General features: G+C 38.8%; 1 protein-coding gene across 2 annotated transcripts in view; it reads left to right on the top strand.

Annotated features, from left to right (window-relative positions):
* Positions 1 to 16,106, top strand: part of DIS3L2 (DIS3 like 3'-5' exoribonuclease 2) — a 373,784-nt gene that overhangs the window by 56,878 nt on the left and 300,800 nt on the right. For both annotated transcript variants that reach the window (XM_060301735.2, XM_030872348.3), the window contains exon 4: positions 8,304 to 8,357. In XM_060301735.2, coding sequence (XP_060157718.1) covers positions 8,304 to 8,357 — 54 coding nt within the window. The remainder of the gene's footprint in view (positions 1 to 8,303; positions 8,358 to 16,106) is intronic.

The following is a 16,106-nucleotide window of genomic DNA, read 5'->3' as shown; positions in this document are numbered from 1 at the left end:
TTATATCGAATAAATCTTTACTGACTGAATAAAGGATCAAGGTACTGTCTTTGAAGAAGAATGAGAGGATCCTCTGTTGTTATGACTTGGAAGAAAAATTGTTTATAAAATTTACAAAGATAGGCTCAGGAAACTATTCTGCAATGGTATTATTTTTGCTCCCTCGTATTAATTTTTGCTTTTGAAGCAACTCTTTGCTAATGTTAAAAAAAAAGGTGATCAATATAACAACTCTCATTCCCAGGAGTTTGTAAGTGATTCCTCCTGGCCTGTGACATCATGAGACTCTGCAGCCAGAGCCTCCCCCCACAGATGAGAACAGTTGTTCTTTGCAGATGGGAAAAGGAATGGGTTCCAGATATGAGGTCACCGTGTGAAATATACAACACTGTAAATAAGATTTTCATAGGCAGAGAAACAGAGTCCATCTGTGCAGGCCTTAATGGGTAAGGTAAAAGGCTAGTCAAGAAAAGAAATTTGAATGCTGTTGGAGAAAATTAAACTTATTAAATATGTATATTAGATGTAAGCATTTGTTAGCTTTTGTATACAAACTTAAGTATATTGTGACATCCTTTTTCTTTCCCCAAAGAAACTTTTATTGAAAGATAAGAGATGTTTTTATTTTTTTATTTTTATTTACTTATTTTTTAATAGATCTTTGAGTATAATTGCTTCACAGTACTGTGTTAGTTTCTGTTGCACAGCAAAGCAAATCAGCCATATGCATACACGTGTCCCCATATCCCCTCCCTCTTGAGCCTCCCTCCCATCCTCACTATCCCACCCCTCTAGGTCATTGCAGAGCACCGAGCCAATCTCCCTGTGCTATGATGCTGCTTCCCACCAGCCAACTATTTTACATTTGGTAGTGTATATATGTCAATGCTACTCTCACTTTGCCCCAGCTTCCCCATCCCACCCAATGTCCTCAAGTCCATTCTCTATGTATACCTTTTTATTCCTGCCCTGCAACTAGTTTCATCAGTACCATTTTTTTTCGATTCCATTATATATGCGTTAGCATATGGTATTTGTTTTTCTCTTTCTGACTTGCTTCACTCTGTATGACAGACTCTAGATCCATCCACCTCACTACAAATAACTCAATTTCGTTTCTTTTTATGGCTGAGTAATATTCCACTGTATGTATGTGGCACATCTTCTTTATCCATTCATCTGTCAATGGACATTTAGGTTGGTTCCGTGTCCTGGCTATTGTAAATAGTGCTGCAGTGAACATTGTGGTACATGACTCTTTTTGAATTATGGTTTTCTCAGGGTATATGCCCAGTAGTGGGATTGCTGGGTCATATGGTAGTTCTATTTGTAGTTTTTTAAGGAACCTCCATACTGTTCTCCATAGTGGCTGTATCAATTTACATTCCCACTAACAGTGCAAGAGGGTTCCGTTTTCTCCACACCCTCTCCAGCGTTTATTGTTTCTAGATTTTTTGATAATGGCCATTCTGACTGGTGTGAGGTGATACCTCATTGTAGTTTTGATTTGCATTTCTCTAATAATTAGTGATGTTGAGCATCTTTTCATGTGCCTCTTGGCCATCTGTATGTCTTCCTTGGTGAAATGTCTATTTAAGTCTTCTGCCCATTTTTTGATTGGATTGTTTGTTTTTTTGACATTGAGATGCATGAGCTATTTGTATATTTTGGAGATTAATCCTTTTTCCCTTGTTTCATTTGCAAATATTTTCTCCCATTCTGAGGGTTGTCTTTTTGTCTTGTTTATGGTTTCCTTTGCTATGCAAAAGTTTTTAAGTTTAATTAAGTCCCATTTGTTTATTTTTGTTTTTATTTCCGTTACTCTAGGAGGTGGGTCAAAAAGGATCTTGCTGTGGTTTAAGAGTGGTCAAAGAGTGTTTTTCCTATGTTTTCCTCCAAGAGTTTTATAGTGTCTGGTCTTACATTTAAGTCTTTAATCCATTTGGGGTTTATTTTTTAAATATTATTATTATTTTTTGTGGTACGCGGGCCTCTCACTGTTGTGGCCTCTCCCGTTGCGGAGCACAGGCTCCGGATGCGCAGGCTCAGCGGCCATGGCTCACGGGCCTAGGTGCTCCGCGGCATGTGGGATCTTCCCGGACCGGGGCATGAACCCGTGTCCCCTGCATTGGCAGGCGGACTCTCAACCACTGCACCACCAGGGAAGCCCTGGAGTTTATTTTTGTGTATGGTGTTAGGTAGTGTTCTAATTTCATTCTTTTACATGTAGGTGTCCAGTTTTTCCAGCACCACTTATTGAGGAGGCTGTCTTTCCTCCATTGTATGTTCTTGCCTCCTTTGTCATAAATTAGGTGCCCATATGTGCGTGGGTTTATTTTTGGGCATTCTGTCCTGTACCATTGATCTATATTTCTGTTTCTGTGCCAGTACCATATTGTCTTGATTACTGTAGCTTTGTGGTATAGTTTGAAGTTGGGGAGCCTGATTCCTCCAGCTCCGTTTTTCTTTCTCAAGTTTGCTTTGGCTATTTGGGATCTTTTGTGTTTCCATACGAATTGTAAAATTTTTTGTTCTAGTTCTGTGAAGAATGCCATTGGTAGTTTGATAGGGATTGCATTGAATCTGTAGATTGCTTTGGGCAGTATAGTCATTTTCACAATATTGATTCTTCCAATCCAAGAGTGTGGTATATTTCTCCATCTGCTTATGTCATTTTTGATTTCTTTCATCGTTTTATAGTTTTCTGAGTACAAGTCTTTTGCCTCTTTAGGCAGGTTTGTTCCTACGTATTTTATTCTTTTTGTTGCAGTGGTAAATGGGAGTGTTTCCTTAATTTCTCTTTCTGATTTTTTGTTGTTGGTGTATAGGAATGCCAGAGATTTCATTTTGTATCCTGCAACCCTACCAAATTCATTGATTAGTTCTAGTAGTTTTTTGGTGGCATCTTTAGGGTTTTCTATGTATAGTATCATGTCATCTACAAACAGTGACAGTTTTACTTCTTCTTTTCCAATTTGTATTGTTTTTATTTCTTTTTCTTCTCTGATTGCTGTGGCTAGGACTTCCAAGACTATGTTGAATAAGAGTGGTGAGAGTGGACATCCTTGTCTTCTTCCTGATCTTACTGGAAATGCTTTCAGTTTTTCACCATTGAGTATGATGCTTGCTGTGGGTTTGTCATATATGGCCTTTATTATGTTGAGGTAGGTTCCCTCTATGTCCATTTTCTGGAGAGTTTTTATCATAAATGGGTGTTGAATTTTGTCAAAAGCTTTTTCTGCATCTATTGAGATGATCATATGGTTTTTATTTCTTAATTTGTTAGTGGTGTATCATATTGATTGATTTGCCTATATTGAAGAATCCTTGCATCCCTGGGATAAATCCCACTTGATCATGGTGTATGATCTTTTTAATGTGTTGTTGGACTCTGTTTGCTAGTATTTTGTTCAGGATTTTTGCATCTATGTTCATCAGTGATATTGGTCTATAATTTTCTTTTTTTGTGTTATCTTTTTCCAGCTTTGGTATCAGGGTGATGGTGGCTTCGTAGAATGAATTTGAGGTGTTTCTCCCTCTGCAATTTTTTGGAAGAGTTTGAGAAGGATGGGTGTTAGCTCCTCTCTAAATGTATTATAGAATTCACCTGTGAAGCCATCTGGTCCTGGACTTTTGTTTGTTGGAAGATTTTTAATTATGGTTTCAATTTCATTACTTGTGATAGGTCTGTTTATATTTTCTAATTCTTCGTGGTTCAGTCTTGGAAAATTGTACCTTTCCAAGAATTTGTCCATTTCTTCGTGGTTGTCCGTTTTATTGGCATATAGTTGTTTGTAGTAGTCGCTTATAATCCTTTGTATTTCTGCAGTCTCAATTGTGATTTTTCCTTTTTCATTTCTAATTTTATTGAATTGAGTCCTCTCCCTATTTTTCTTGATGAGTCTAGCTAATGGTTTATCAATTTTGTTTACCTTCTCAAAGAACCAGCTTTTAGTTTTATTGATCTTTGCTATTGTTTTCTTCATTTCTATTTCATTTATTTCTGCTCTGATTGTTACGATTTCTTTCCTTCTACTGATTTTGGGTTTTCTTTGTTATTCTTTTCTAGTTGTTTTAAGTGTAGGGTTAGATTGTTTATTTGAGATTTTTCTTGTTTCTTGAGGTGAGATTGAATTGCTATAAACTTCCCTCTTAGAACTGCTTTTGCTGCATCCCGTAGGTTTTGGGTTGTCGTGTTTTCGTTGTCATTTTTCTCTATGTATTTTTAAATTTCTTCTTTGATTTCTTCAGTCATCTCTTGGTTATTTAGTAGCGCACTGTTTAGCCTCCAGGTATTTGTGTTTTTTACAGTTTTTCTCCTGTAATTGATTTCCAGTCTCATAGTGTTGTGGTCAGAAAAGGTGCTTGATACAATTTCAATTTTCTTAAATTTACTGAGTCTTGATTTGTGACCCAAGATGTGATCTATCCTGGAGAATGTTCCATGTACACTTGAGAAGAAAGTGTATTCTGCCACTTTTGGGTGGAATGTTCTTTTTTTTTTTTTGCGGTATGCAGGCCTCTCACTGTTGTGGCCTCTCCCATCGCGGAGCACAGGTTCCAGACGCGCAGGCTCAGCAGCCATGGCTCACAGGCCCAGCTGCTCCGTGGCATGTGGCATCTTCCTGGACCGGGGCACGAACCCATGTCCCCTGCATCGGCAGGCGGACTCTCAACCACTGCGCCACCAGGGAAGCCCTGGGTGGAATGTTCTATAAATATCAATTAAATCTATCTGGTCTGTTGTGTCATTTAAAGCTTGTGTTTCCTTATTTATTTTCTGTTTGGATGATCTGTCCATTAGTGAAGTGGGGTGTTAAAGTCCCCTACTGTTATTGTGTTACTGTCGGTTCCTCCGTTTATGGTTGTTAGCATTTGCCTTATGTGTTGAGGTGCTCATATGTTGGGTGCGTAAACATTTATAATTGTTATATCTTCTTCTTGTGTTGATCCTTTGATCATTATGTCGTGTCCCTCCTTATCTCTTGTAACAGTCTTTATTTTAAAAATCTGATACAAGTGTTGATACTCCAGCTTTCTTTTGATTTTCATTTGCATGGAATATCTTTTTTCCATCCCTTCACTTTCAGTCTGTATGTGTCCCTAGGTCTGAAGTGGGTCTCTTGTAGACAGCATATAGATGGGTCTTGTTTTTATATCCCTTCAGCCAGTCTGTGTCTTTTGGTTGGGGCATTTAATCCATTTACATTCAAGGTTGTTATCAGTATGTATGTTCCTATTACCATTTTCTTAATTGTTTTGGGTTTGTTTTTGTGGGTCTTTTTCTTTTCTTGTGTTTCCCACCTAGAGAAGTTTCTTCAGCATTTGTTGTAAAGCAGCATTAGTAAATTAGGGGTACGATCAGAAGGTTTGAAGATGCCAGCACCAAGGAGGTATAGCAGGAGCCAGTGACATGCACTTCTAAGTATCTGGGGATTTTGATAGAGAATGGGAGAATTTTTAAAGCTGTAGTGGGGAAGCAGGGGGGGGGAAACATTCTTCTTCTGGTCCCTGAGCTATATGGGATAAGAGAGAGAAAATCGGCCCCCTTTGAGAGCACTTGGAGGGAATTGGTCACATCAGGTTTCAGTGGAGGCAAGGAGGCACCAGAGCATTCAGAAAAGAGATGGAGGATTTGGAGCCACCAGTTTCAGGCTTAGGAAACGGTTGAGGAGGAAAATGAGAGATGAGGGTTTGGGGCAGATTAGGCAATGGTTATAGAAATATGGAAATGGAAGTTCTGGACTTATGTATGTAGGTGAGTAAGACAAGACATCTGCTAGAAGTCTCTTTCAGTTACAAGGCCATTTCTTGAGTTGCTTTCCTGACAGCTTCTTCAGGCTGTGGGGATGACCGTGGTCTGCTGTGGACTCTGCAAGAGATTTTTCTTTCTTAGTGTGATCTGTACTCTCAGGGGATCTGTTCCTGAGGTCCAGTTCTTAAGAGTATGCTCCAGTCAAATTGCAAACAGTTTTCTTGAACAAGGCATGTGTCCCTCCTTGTGTGCTTTTATATATCAGGAAGTGTGGGATGGACAATCAAGTATAGAATCTTTTTGGTCCTTTTAATAGTTGTTCTTTTTTTTTTTTTTTTTTTTTTTGCGGTACATGGGCCTCTCACTGTTGTGGCCTCTCCCATTGTGGAGCACAGGCTCCAGACGCACAGGCTCCAGACGCGTAGGCTCAGCGGCCATAGCTCACCGGCCCAGCTGCTCCGCGGCATGTGGGATCTTCCCGGACCGGGGCACGAACCCGTGTCCCCTGCATCGGCAGGCGGACTCCCAACCAGTGCGCCACCAGGGAAGCCCAGTAGTTATTCTTTTCAATAGAGTTGAGATATTTTATAATAACAGTACATTGAGTATATAACCTTTAAAAATTGCAAATCACTGTTATATACCTGTAACTTATATAACATTGTACATCAAACATATCTCAATTAAAAAAACACACAGACAAACAAAATAGAGCAAGATACAGCCCTGAGCAACCTGTTTCTTTCCCCTGAGTCCAGCTGTGGCATTTCTGAGTGCTCTGTAATTAAAGGTACTTTCAAAGCAGAAGGCATTCTCATCTCTATACTTCTTCATGTACTAACCATTCACTGAGCTTGAAGGGATGATAGAAGATTAGCAGTTGAAAAAAAAGAAACTTGGGTCAGAAAATGAATTTTAAAAAATCAATGAGTTTACTTTTATTTATTTGGAGTGTTTATTTCCTCTCACTAGACTGTAAGCTATGAGGGTAGAGCCTATCTATTATTACTCTCTGTCCATTGTGGCCCCATCACTTAGCATAGTGCCTGTCATGCCAATTGTCAGGAGATATTTGTTGAGTGAGTGGATGAATATTGAGGATAAATATAATAAGCCTTTTCCTCCCTCTCCCAACAAGAAACAGCTGCCCTAAAAGTGCAATTGCAGCGACATTCATAGAAAAGGGACTGGCCTGTGGGAGCTTTGCCTGCCTTACTTCCCAGTCCCTCTGTCTCTTACCCTAATACAGCATGGTGGTAGAAGAGTATTTGCCCTCTTAATCACTCTTGCCTATATTTCCTTTCTGATTTATCTTCAAATTTTACTCCTCCATCAAGGACCAGGTCAGACACCATCTCTGGAGCCTTGCCTAGTGCCCCTAGCTGAAAGTACGCTGTCCCCTCACTTGTGGCATTCTTCATGTTTTACTTTGTAAACAAAGGCTGAGCTTGGTTCTCACTCTCCCACATTGTCTGTCTCAGGGTCTGGCACATAATCAGAATTCAGTAAATAATTATTAAATTAAGGACTGAATGAGGATTTATAGTAGTCTGTGTGGGATTTAACAGTAATATAAACTGTTGCATGGAAATTTGTAATTTAAACATGGTGTACCAGTGAAAGAAGGAATTATTTTCTGCTTTATTTTATGCCCTCACCTATTTTGTTAATTGTGTATCTTTGGGTCTTTCAGTATTTTAGGGGAGAGATGTTATTTAAAACACTTTCTCAAGACACCCTTTGAGTCTGACTCTTAGGAAAATAACGGCCTCCGTCCGTGTGTTCCAGTGGCCTTCAGATGCAGCTGTAAGTGGGGAGGGTTACAGCTTCCTGCAAGAGCCTAAAATACTGAACTGCTGTTGAAGACGACCCCACCTGCACCCCTGTGCATAAATAGAGGCAGACCCTGACTTCGTGCTGGACTGACGTGAAGTTGTAGGCAGACTGGGTGGCCTGGCTGTTGGAGCCAGGATTCCCACTTACATTAAGAGCTGGTTCTGGACCATTTTGAATTATTGACTCATTCAGCTCTGCAGAGGGGCCAGAGTAAAAAATATGCATCCAGCCCCTCGAGACTAAGTATTCAACCTGGAAGTCAACCTGTATCACTTTGAAAATTGTCACAGAAGCAAGCAATTGTGGGAAGGTCTTATAGAATAAAAAAAGGCCATTGTGTAGTGAGGCATAATCCCCCGTAACCTTGTTCTTAAAGTAAAGGTTTATATTTGAAGACTAGCATATAAGGGCGCATAAAATCCCAATAGTTGCCACTTTCCCACTCCACGCCAGTCTCTGTTGCTTCTCACCTCTGCCCATTCACTGCAAGGTGCCAGTGTGAGCTTTTAGTGTTTGATAGAACTCTGTGATACAGACATCAGTATAAATCATATTTCATGCATTTAATGAATAGTTCTCATACATCTAACTTGTTTCCTAGATCGAATTGTTTAATTAATTTAAACTTTTTATTGACTAGTAACATATGTATGGAAAGATTGTAAGTGTGTAACTAGTTAAATTTTCACAGGTTTTATTTTTTATTTTAAAGGGTGTATTGAGAATTAATCCGAAGAAGTTTCATGAAGCCTTCATTCCTTCCCCGGTAAGTTCAATAACTTTATAATAAACCCAATGTCACATTTAATTTTTTAGATGTGCTGTAAAACTGAAATCATATATTCTAACTAAAAAACAGAGTAGTAAAACAAAATTGAGGATGGGCAAGGATTTGTTTCAAATTTAAATAAACAAAATTTGCCTTTGGTTAACAGCCCCTTCTGCCAATCTTAAAAATCACACTTCAAATGACAGGGATGGCATTTGTTACTAGGCTGCAGGGAGCAGCTGAACCCACACAGATACCCACCAGTTCTTGTAATTGGACACCCTTGGTTTATAGCTTAAAAGGATTTATGGGTTTTTTCCACTGATTTAAGTTAATCTCTCCTAAACAAATATGCTATGTACTTTTAATCTACTGCATGAGCTATTCTGCAACTTTGTCCAAAAATAATGTGTATTATTATTTTTTTTTCTGGTCAGTTTCTCACTACACTTTTGTGCAGGTGATAGGACTTGGTACAAGGCTTTTTACCATTGGCTCGTCATAGTCTTTCTTAGGTTCATGACTCATTTTAATAGGCTCTCTCTCATTAAGGGAAGTTCACTCTGACATATAATTAGCAGCAGGTCTCTGGATAATGTTTGCTTGTGCAAAGCTGGGAGAGCAGTATTCTTAAATTCTTGGCCTAACTTTTCCAGGATACCATAAATAGGATAGCCATAGAATTAGATTTTTCACAGTGGAAGAGATTATAGGAAGAAACTTCGGCTCATAGATGAGGAAATGGAATACATATATTTCAGTTAACATATTTCATTTTGTGAAATGACAAGTTTAATGAGAATACAAGTTCAGTCATGTACTTCATAGATATTATTACTGTTGTTGTTTCAATAACCTAAGACCTATTCTGAAGTTCAGTTTTGTCCTTTTTTCCCTTGCCCTTGTCCTGAAGCCAAGGATTCACATTTGTATCTCAAGTTTAGGTCTTACCCACTGGCTTAGATTAAAAATGTCACATGTCACCTTGTTCTCTCTTAGTCATTTTCTGTTCCTGTGACAGAACATGGTATATATTGCTGACCCTGGTGCTTAGATTATAGAATTGAGCGTCAGATTTGAGGTAGTAACTTAGCTGCGGGAGCTATTCCATCACACAGTTTACGTGGGTGTTAGATTTCAGAATTTGCTCATAAGGTGAAATTCACATTCAATAATCATAAAAATTACCAATGAAAATCTCTTAGGAATATGCCATGTTGGAGAGGGAGTAACCATCTCTCAATAAGTCTAGCATAACCAGCATTTTCTCCACATCAGAAAGGGTGATTGTTTCTTCTTTGGCACACCAGTTGAAGGAGCTCAATTATACTAGGGGCCCCACTGTGTGAAAAACATGGATTTTCTTTTTTTTTTTTGCGGTACGCAGGCCTCTCACTGCTGTGGTCTCTCCCGTTGCGGAGCACAGGCTCCGGACGCGCAGGCTCAGCGGCCATGGCTCACGGGCCCAGCCGCTCCGCGGCATGTGGGATCTTCCCGGACCGGGGCACAAACCTGTGTCCCTTGCATTGGCAGGCGGACTCTCAACCAATGCGCCACCAGGGAAGCCCAAACATGGATTTTTTAAGCACGAGAATCATACCCAGTGCAGTAAGGAGTTCACCCTGAGAGGTACCTGGGAACTGAGCAGATCGCCCTCCCTGCACACTGAGGTTTGCTCTCATCGATGGGAATGATAAGTGGAACTACATACAGTATTTTGAAAATTTTTCTGCTTGCTTTCTCTCTTTCCTGAGTACACAGTATTGAATTTCTCTGTTAGATCCCTATTAGGCCGGCTCCTAACGAGTGTATGGCCTAGGACGAGATACAGATGGAGGCACACGTACCTTATATTAAATACTTAAAAGTTATAAATCAGACTAACAAACTGTTAAGTAAAATAAATTCATGACAGATAAAATACATTCCTTGCCAAGTATACCTCCATGTACTTGTACTGGGGTTCAGATGTAGAATTCTCAGACTCCTCGGAGCTCCATGCTGAAAGGTGGCTGCATGGAGAGGGTCCACCTCTGGCCTGCCCCTCTTCCCTTCCCAGTTCTTGCTCCCTGTCCCCTCTTTGCTGCCCTCCTGCCTCCTCCCCCGCATTCAGCAAGGGCCCTTGCCCTCTAGGTGAGCATCTTATCCCACATGTCCAAGCTCTGCCCATACCCTTTAGAAACACCCACCCATTAGCCACCTGTCGAGTCTAGGGGTGCCACCTGTGATGTGGTCTGCGTTTGGGAAGGTAGACCTGGGGAAGGTGCTTATATATGCCCTGGAGGTGGGCTTGGGGCTGATTACAATCCATTTAGCCTTGAGAGCTCCTTACCTGTTGAGGAGGGGTGTGGTCGGAGGAGGGCCAGAGCAGAGGTCCTCTGAAGTGTTGGCCTGGTTATGTTCCTGTAAGTTAAGTTCATGTGATTTAAATTTGCAAATGATGTGTTGCCACTGTTTAATCTGGCTTGTTAAAGGAAGTTTAGCAAAAGTTATTGATGTTTCAAAAGCTCAAGTTGTTCTCCCACTTGAAATTGTATTCCTGGCATGTCCTATTTAGAAGTTTTTACACAGTTGTGATATTAGGATTGGCTTACTTCTATACCTCTTTTATTCTCTTATCTGGCCACTGATGGAGTAATAAAATTGTCTCAGAGGGAGAAAAAGTGCTAAATGACTCACCTCTACTACAGAAGCTCTGTCAAGACCCAGCTGTAAGTGATTGTAGATACTCCAGTTTTGGACACTGGCACAATCCTGCATTCTAGTTTTGTAGATTTTCTGGTCAGTTTCAGGTTTTAGAAGCATTATGGAGAGCAGTTGAAGGGGGAGATAGTAGAGGCAATGAATTACATGTAGGTAGATCCCACCACTGGTCTAGATTTCTGAGTATACGTAGCTCGTGCCCATGTCAACTGTGAACTTGTATGAACTGGAAGAATGCTCACAGGTAGACTAGAAGGTAGGATATCAGATGCAGGGCCTGACGGTTACCTGTCCCTGCTTTAGCAGGGACAATAAAGATAGGAATTGATAGAAGATGAAACCTCAGCTCTGACAAGAAGAAACGGAAAGTTTCCTTAATTGTAAAATGAAGGGGTGGATTAAATATTGTCTAATGTTCTGCATAACTTTAAAATTCTAAAGTTTTTGGAGAAATAAAAATAGACTAGATTTGATGAAATTATTTAGGTTTATTCTTATTGACTCTAAAAACAGTTGAGAACTTATACAGTGTCACTTTCTGTGTTAAAATATCTACATATATCAACAGGCTAGAAACAATGAATTGATCATCAGGTATAAAAAAGTACTTTGTTTTGGGGGAACGTGATTTAGGTTTATTATAATTTCTACTGATAGAAAGTTGATATTCATTTTCCTATGACAAACTCAACATACATGGGATGTTACTTCTGTGTGTACCTGATAGTGTTCTCTTGTTCTCAGTAAAAGTAAGAAAGAACCATGTAACTTTTTCACAAAACCAAGATAAATTGATATTATTGAGGTGCCTTTCTATCCCATTTGGGAATAAGATAAAGAGGAAAAATGGACCAGATGTAAAAACCTGGCCTTTTATAAAAAGCACAGTTTCAGTTCTGAATTATATTGGTGCAGGGAGTTCTGTAGCTTTTTTGTGCATCTCATCATGGGAGGCACTCTTTGTACATCTGTGGAATTTATTTCTGGTCCAAAGGGAGCTATTCCATCGGTGGAGGATGTTCTGACCATCATAGTATACTTGGGCTATCCTCCCCACTCCTGCCTCCTATATATTTAGTTAGATTACCCATAGATCCCTTTATATTTCCAACAGGTTGATCATTATCCATTTTTCTTTTTTTTCTATTCTTTCTGATGGATAGAGCAAGTCTTCTGGCATTCAAATGAAGGAATGAATTCCTTGGCCTTAAAAAGTAGTTAAGAGGTTATACTGCTGGAAACTCAGCTGTGCTCCAGACTAGAGCCTCCTTACCTATGCTATAGATTTTCTTCTCCTATAAATACCTATGCTATTTATTTTCTCTTATTTCATGTACACTGCTTTTTTTGTTTACAGTGTATGATGGATGTATATGAAAAGAAATGTATCTTTGAGAAAACAATTACAGTTTGTTAATTTGGAAAAAAAAAGTTAGGAGGGATTGACTCAAACTTTTAATATTGAGCTGTCCTCAAGTATCTTTTTTTTTTTAATTGGAGTATAATTGCTTTACAATGGTGTGCTAGTTTCTACTTTATAACAAAGTGAATCAGTTATACATATACATGTTCCCATATCTCTTCCCTCTTGCGTCTCCCTCCCTCCCACCCTCCCTATCCCACCCCTCCAGGTGGTCACAAAGCACCAAGCTGATCTCCCTGTGCTATGCGGCTGCTTCCCACTAGCTATCTATTTTACGTTTGGTAGTGTATATATGTCCATGCCACTCTCTCGCTTTGTCACAGCTTACCCTTCTCCCTCCCCATATCCTCAAGTCCATTCTCTAGTAGGTCTGTGTCTTTATTCCTGTCTTACCCCTAGGTTCTTCATGACATTTTTTTCCTTAAATTCCATATATGTGTGTTAGCATATGGTATTTGTCTTTCTCTTTCTGAATTACTTCACTCTGTATGACAGACTCTAGGTCTATCCACCTCATTACAAATAGCGCAATTTCGTTTCTTTTTATGGCTGAGTAATATTCCATTGTATATATGTGCCACATCTTCTTTATCCATTCATCCAATGATGGACACTTAGGTTGTTTCCATCTCTGGGTTATTGTAAATAGAGCTGCAATGAACATTTTGGTACATGACTCTTTTTGAATTTCGGTTTTCTCAGGGTATATGCCCAGTAGTGGGATTGCTGGGTCATATGGTAGTTCTATTTGTAGTTTTTTAAGGAACCTCCATACTGTTCTCCATAGTGGCTGTACCAATTCACATTCCCACCAGCAGTGCAAGAGTGTTCCCTTTTCTCCACACCCTCTCCAGCATTTATTGTTTCTAGATTTTTTGATGATGGCCATTCTGACTGGTGTGAGATGATATCTCATTGTAGTTTTGATTTGCATTTCTCTAATGATTAATGATGTTGAGCATTCTTTCATGTGTTTGTTGGCATTTGTATATCTTCTTTGGAGAAATGTCTATTTAGGTCTTCTGCCCATTTTTGGATTGGGTTGTTTGCTTTTTTGTTATTGAGCTGAATGAGCTGCTTATAAATTTTAGAGATTAATCCTTTGTCAGTTGCTTCATTTGCAAATATTTTCTCCCATTCTGAGGGTTGTCTTTTGGTCTTGTTTATGGTTTCCTTTGCTGTGCAAAAGCTTTGAAGTTTCATTAGGTCCCATTTGTTTATTTTTGTTTTTATTTCCATTTCTCTAAGAGGTGGGTCAAAAAGGATCTTGCTGTGATTTATGTCATAGAGTGTTCTGCCGATGTTTTCCTCTAAGAGTTTGATAGTTTCTGGCCTCAAGTATCTTTAAAATAAGAGATGCTGCAATAGATGCAGGCTTCTGAATGAATCAAGTAAGAGCTGAGTTGTGATTCAGTATCTATAGATTTGTGTATTGTTCGAGGTTCAATTCAGCCCTGCTTCTCTTCGTTTCTTGGGATAGAAACATGACAGTACCAGCATCTTACCCTCTTAACTCTCTAAGCTAAGAGTGGTGTAGCTGCTTCCGAAAGAGGCATCTGATTGCATACGTTTTGACACATGATGATGGGATCGGATGACCTCTAGACAGCTTTATTTTCATTGTAGAGAAGTCGGAGAGATCCCATTACTTTATAAATTGCAGAAGGCAGTTGATGATGTTGTGCCACACTTCAGTTGTTCACTCTTTATTTACTGGTTGCCTCTTCTTATTTCTCTGAGAAGCTTATCATGAACCGTCTTTGTGACTGGCACGGTAGCTATTCCTTAGGGACTAGGGTGGGTCAGGTTTGGCAAAGTGTGCAGGCCACAGCTGCTAGCCTGTGGCTAAATTGGAAATTGAACAGAAAGACTGTTCTAAAGATCTCTAATGGTTTGTAATTGGAAACTGTAAAAAAAATACTGAGTATATGAAATCCCATTCTGTGAGTGTGGTGGTGAATTTGCAGTGTTAATTTTATCTTTATTTAAAATATCATAGTAATCACCTGCAGTCTGTTGAGCGTAACATCAACTGTCTCTAGTAGAAAAGTTTGAGTGGTGGCTTTCCAAGCCAGTTTGCTGTTACCTCCTTTGAGAAAAATTAACATTTTACTTCTCTCTTATCCTCTGAAAAGCAGCACATAATATAAACTCTTGGAAGGGTGAAAGGATGAGAGTACATGTTTGTTTGTTTTTTTGCATATATGTATTTTATTTATTTATTTTTTTACAGCAGGTTCTTATTAGTTATCTATTTTATGCATATTAGTGTATATATGTCAATTCCAATCTCCCAATTCATCCCACCACCACCGCCCCCCTCCCCTTCCCCCCTTTCCCCCCTTGGTGTCCATACGTTTGTTCTCTACAGCTGTGTCTCTATTTCTGCCTTGCAAACCGTCCATCTGTACCATTTTTTCTAGATTCCACATATATGTGTTATATATGTATAATGTATAAACAAATATAATATATATTTGTATATATATATATACATATATACACATAATATATATACACAAATATAATGTATAAACAAAATGTATAAACAAATATACATGTATATTTGTATAAACAAATATAATATATATTTGTATATATATACATATATATATACACATAATATATATATATACAAATATAATGTATAAACAAAATGTATGTTTGTTTTTCTCTTTCTCACTTCATTCTGTATGACAGTCTCTAGGTCCATCCACATCTTTGCATGTTTGTTGGTGAAACATTTTGAAAATGTTTAATTTTTTCATGGAAACTTATTGCTGAAGTCATGCTTTTCTTAGCTACCTTTTCCATTTAATTATTTTTGCAAAGTAATTTGGCTTAATAAGAAGACTCTGGCAACTAATTAAGTTTGGCAGTCGATACCTGGGGAGTTCACTGGGGCTACACTGCTTCAGGTGGATTGTTTTTAAGTATGTGCTTGAGGGGAATTCCCTGGTGTCCCAGTGATTAAGACTCAGGCTTTCACTGCTGTGGACCTGGGTTCAATAGCCAAGACATGAAAACAACCCAGGTGCTAACTTAAGACTCGGGCTTTCACTGCTGTGGACCTGGGTTCAATAGCCAAGACATGAAAACAACCCAGGTGCTAACTTAAGACTCGGGCTTTCACTGCTGTGGACCTGGGTTCAATAGCCAAGACATGAAAACAACCCAGGTGCTGATCAACAGACGATTGGCTTAAGAAGATGTGGTATATATACATTGGAATATTACTCAGACATACAAAAGAGTGAAATACTGCCATTTGCAGCAACATGGATGGACCCAGAGAATATAATGCTTAGTGAAGACAGAGACAGACAGAAAGAAAAATACTATATGGTATCACTTATATATGGATTCTAAAAAATAATACAAATGAATCTATATATAACAGACTCACAGACATAGAAACAAATTTATGTTTACCAGAGGCTGGAGAGGGACAGTTAAGGAATATGGAATCAACAGATACAAACTACTATACATAAAATAGATAAGCAAACAAGATTTACTGTATAGTACAGAGAATTATATTCAATATCTTGTAATAACCTATAATGGAATATAATCTGGAAAAAAATAACTGAATCACTATGCTGCACACCTGAAACTAA

Source organism: Globicephala melas, chromosome 7, assembly GCF_963455315.2.
Source record: "Globicephala melas chromosome 7, mGloMel1.2, whole genome shotgun sequence".
Lineage (NCBI taxonomy): Eukaryota > Metazoa > Chordata > Mammalia > Artiodactyla > Delphinidae > Globicephala > Globicephala melas.
This window is presented reverse-complemented; position numbering and strand designations above follow the sequence as displayed.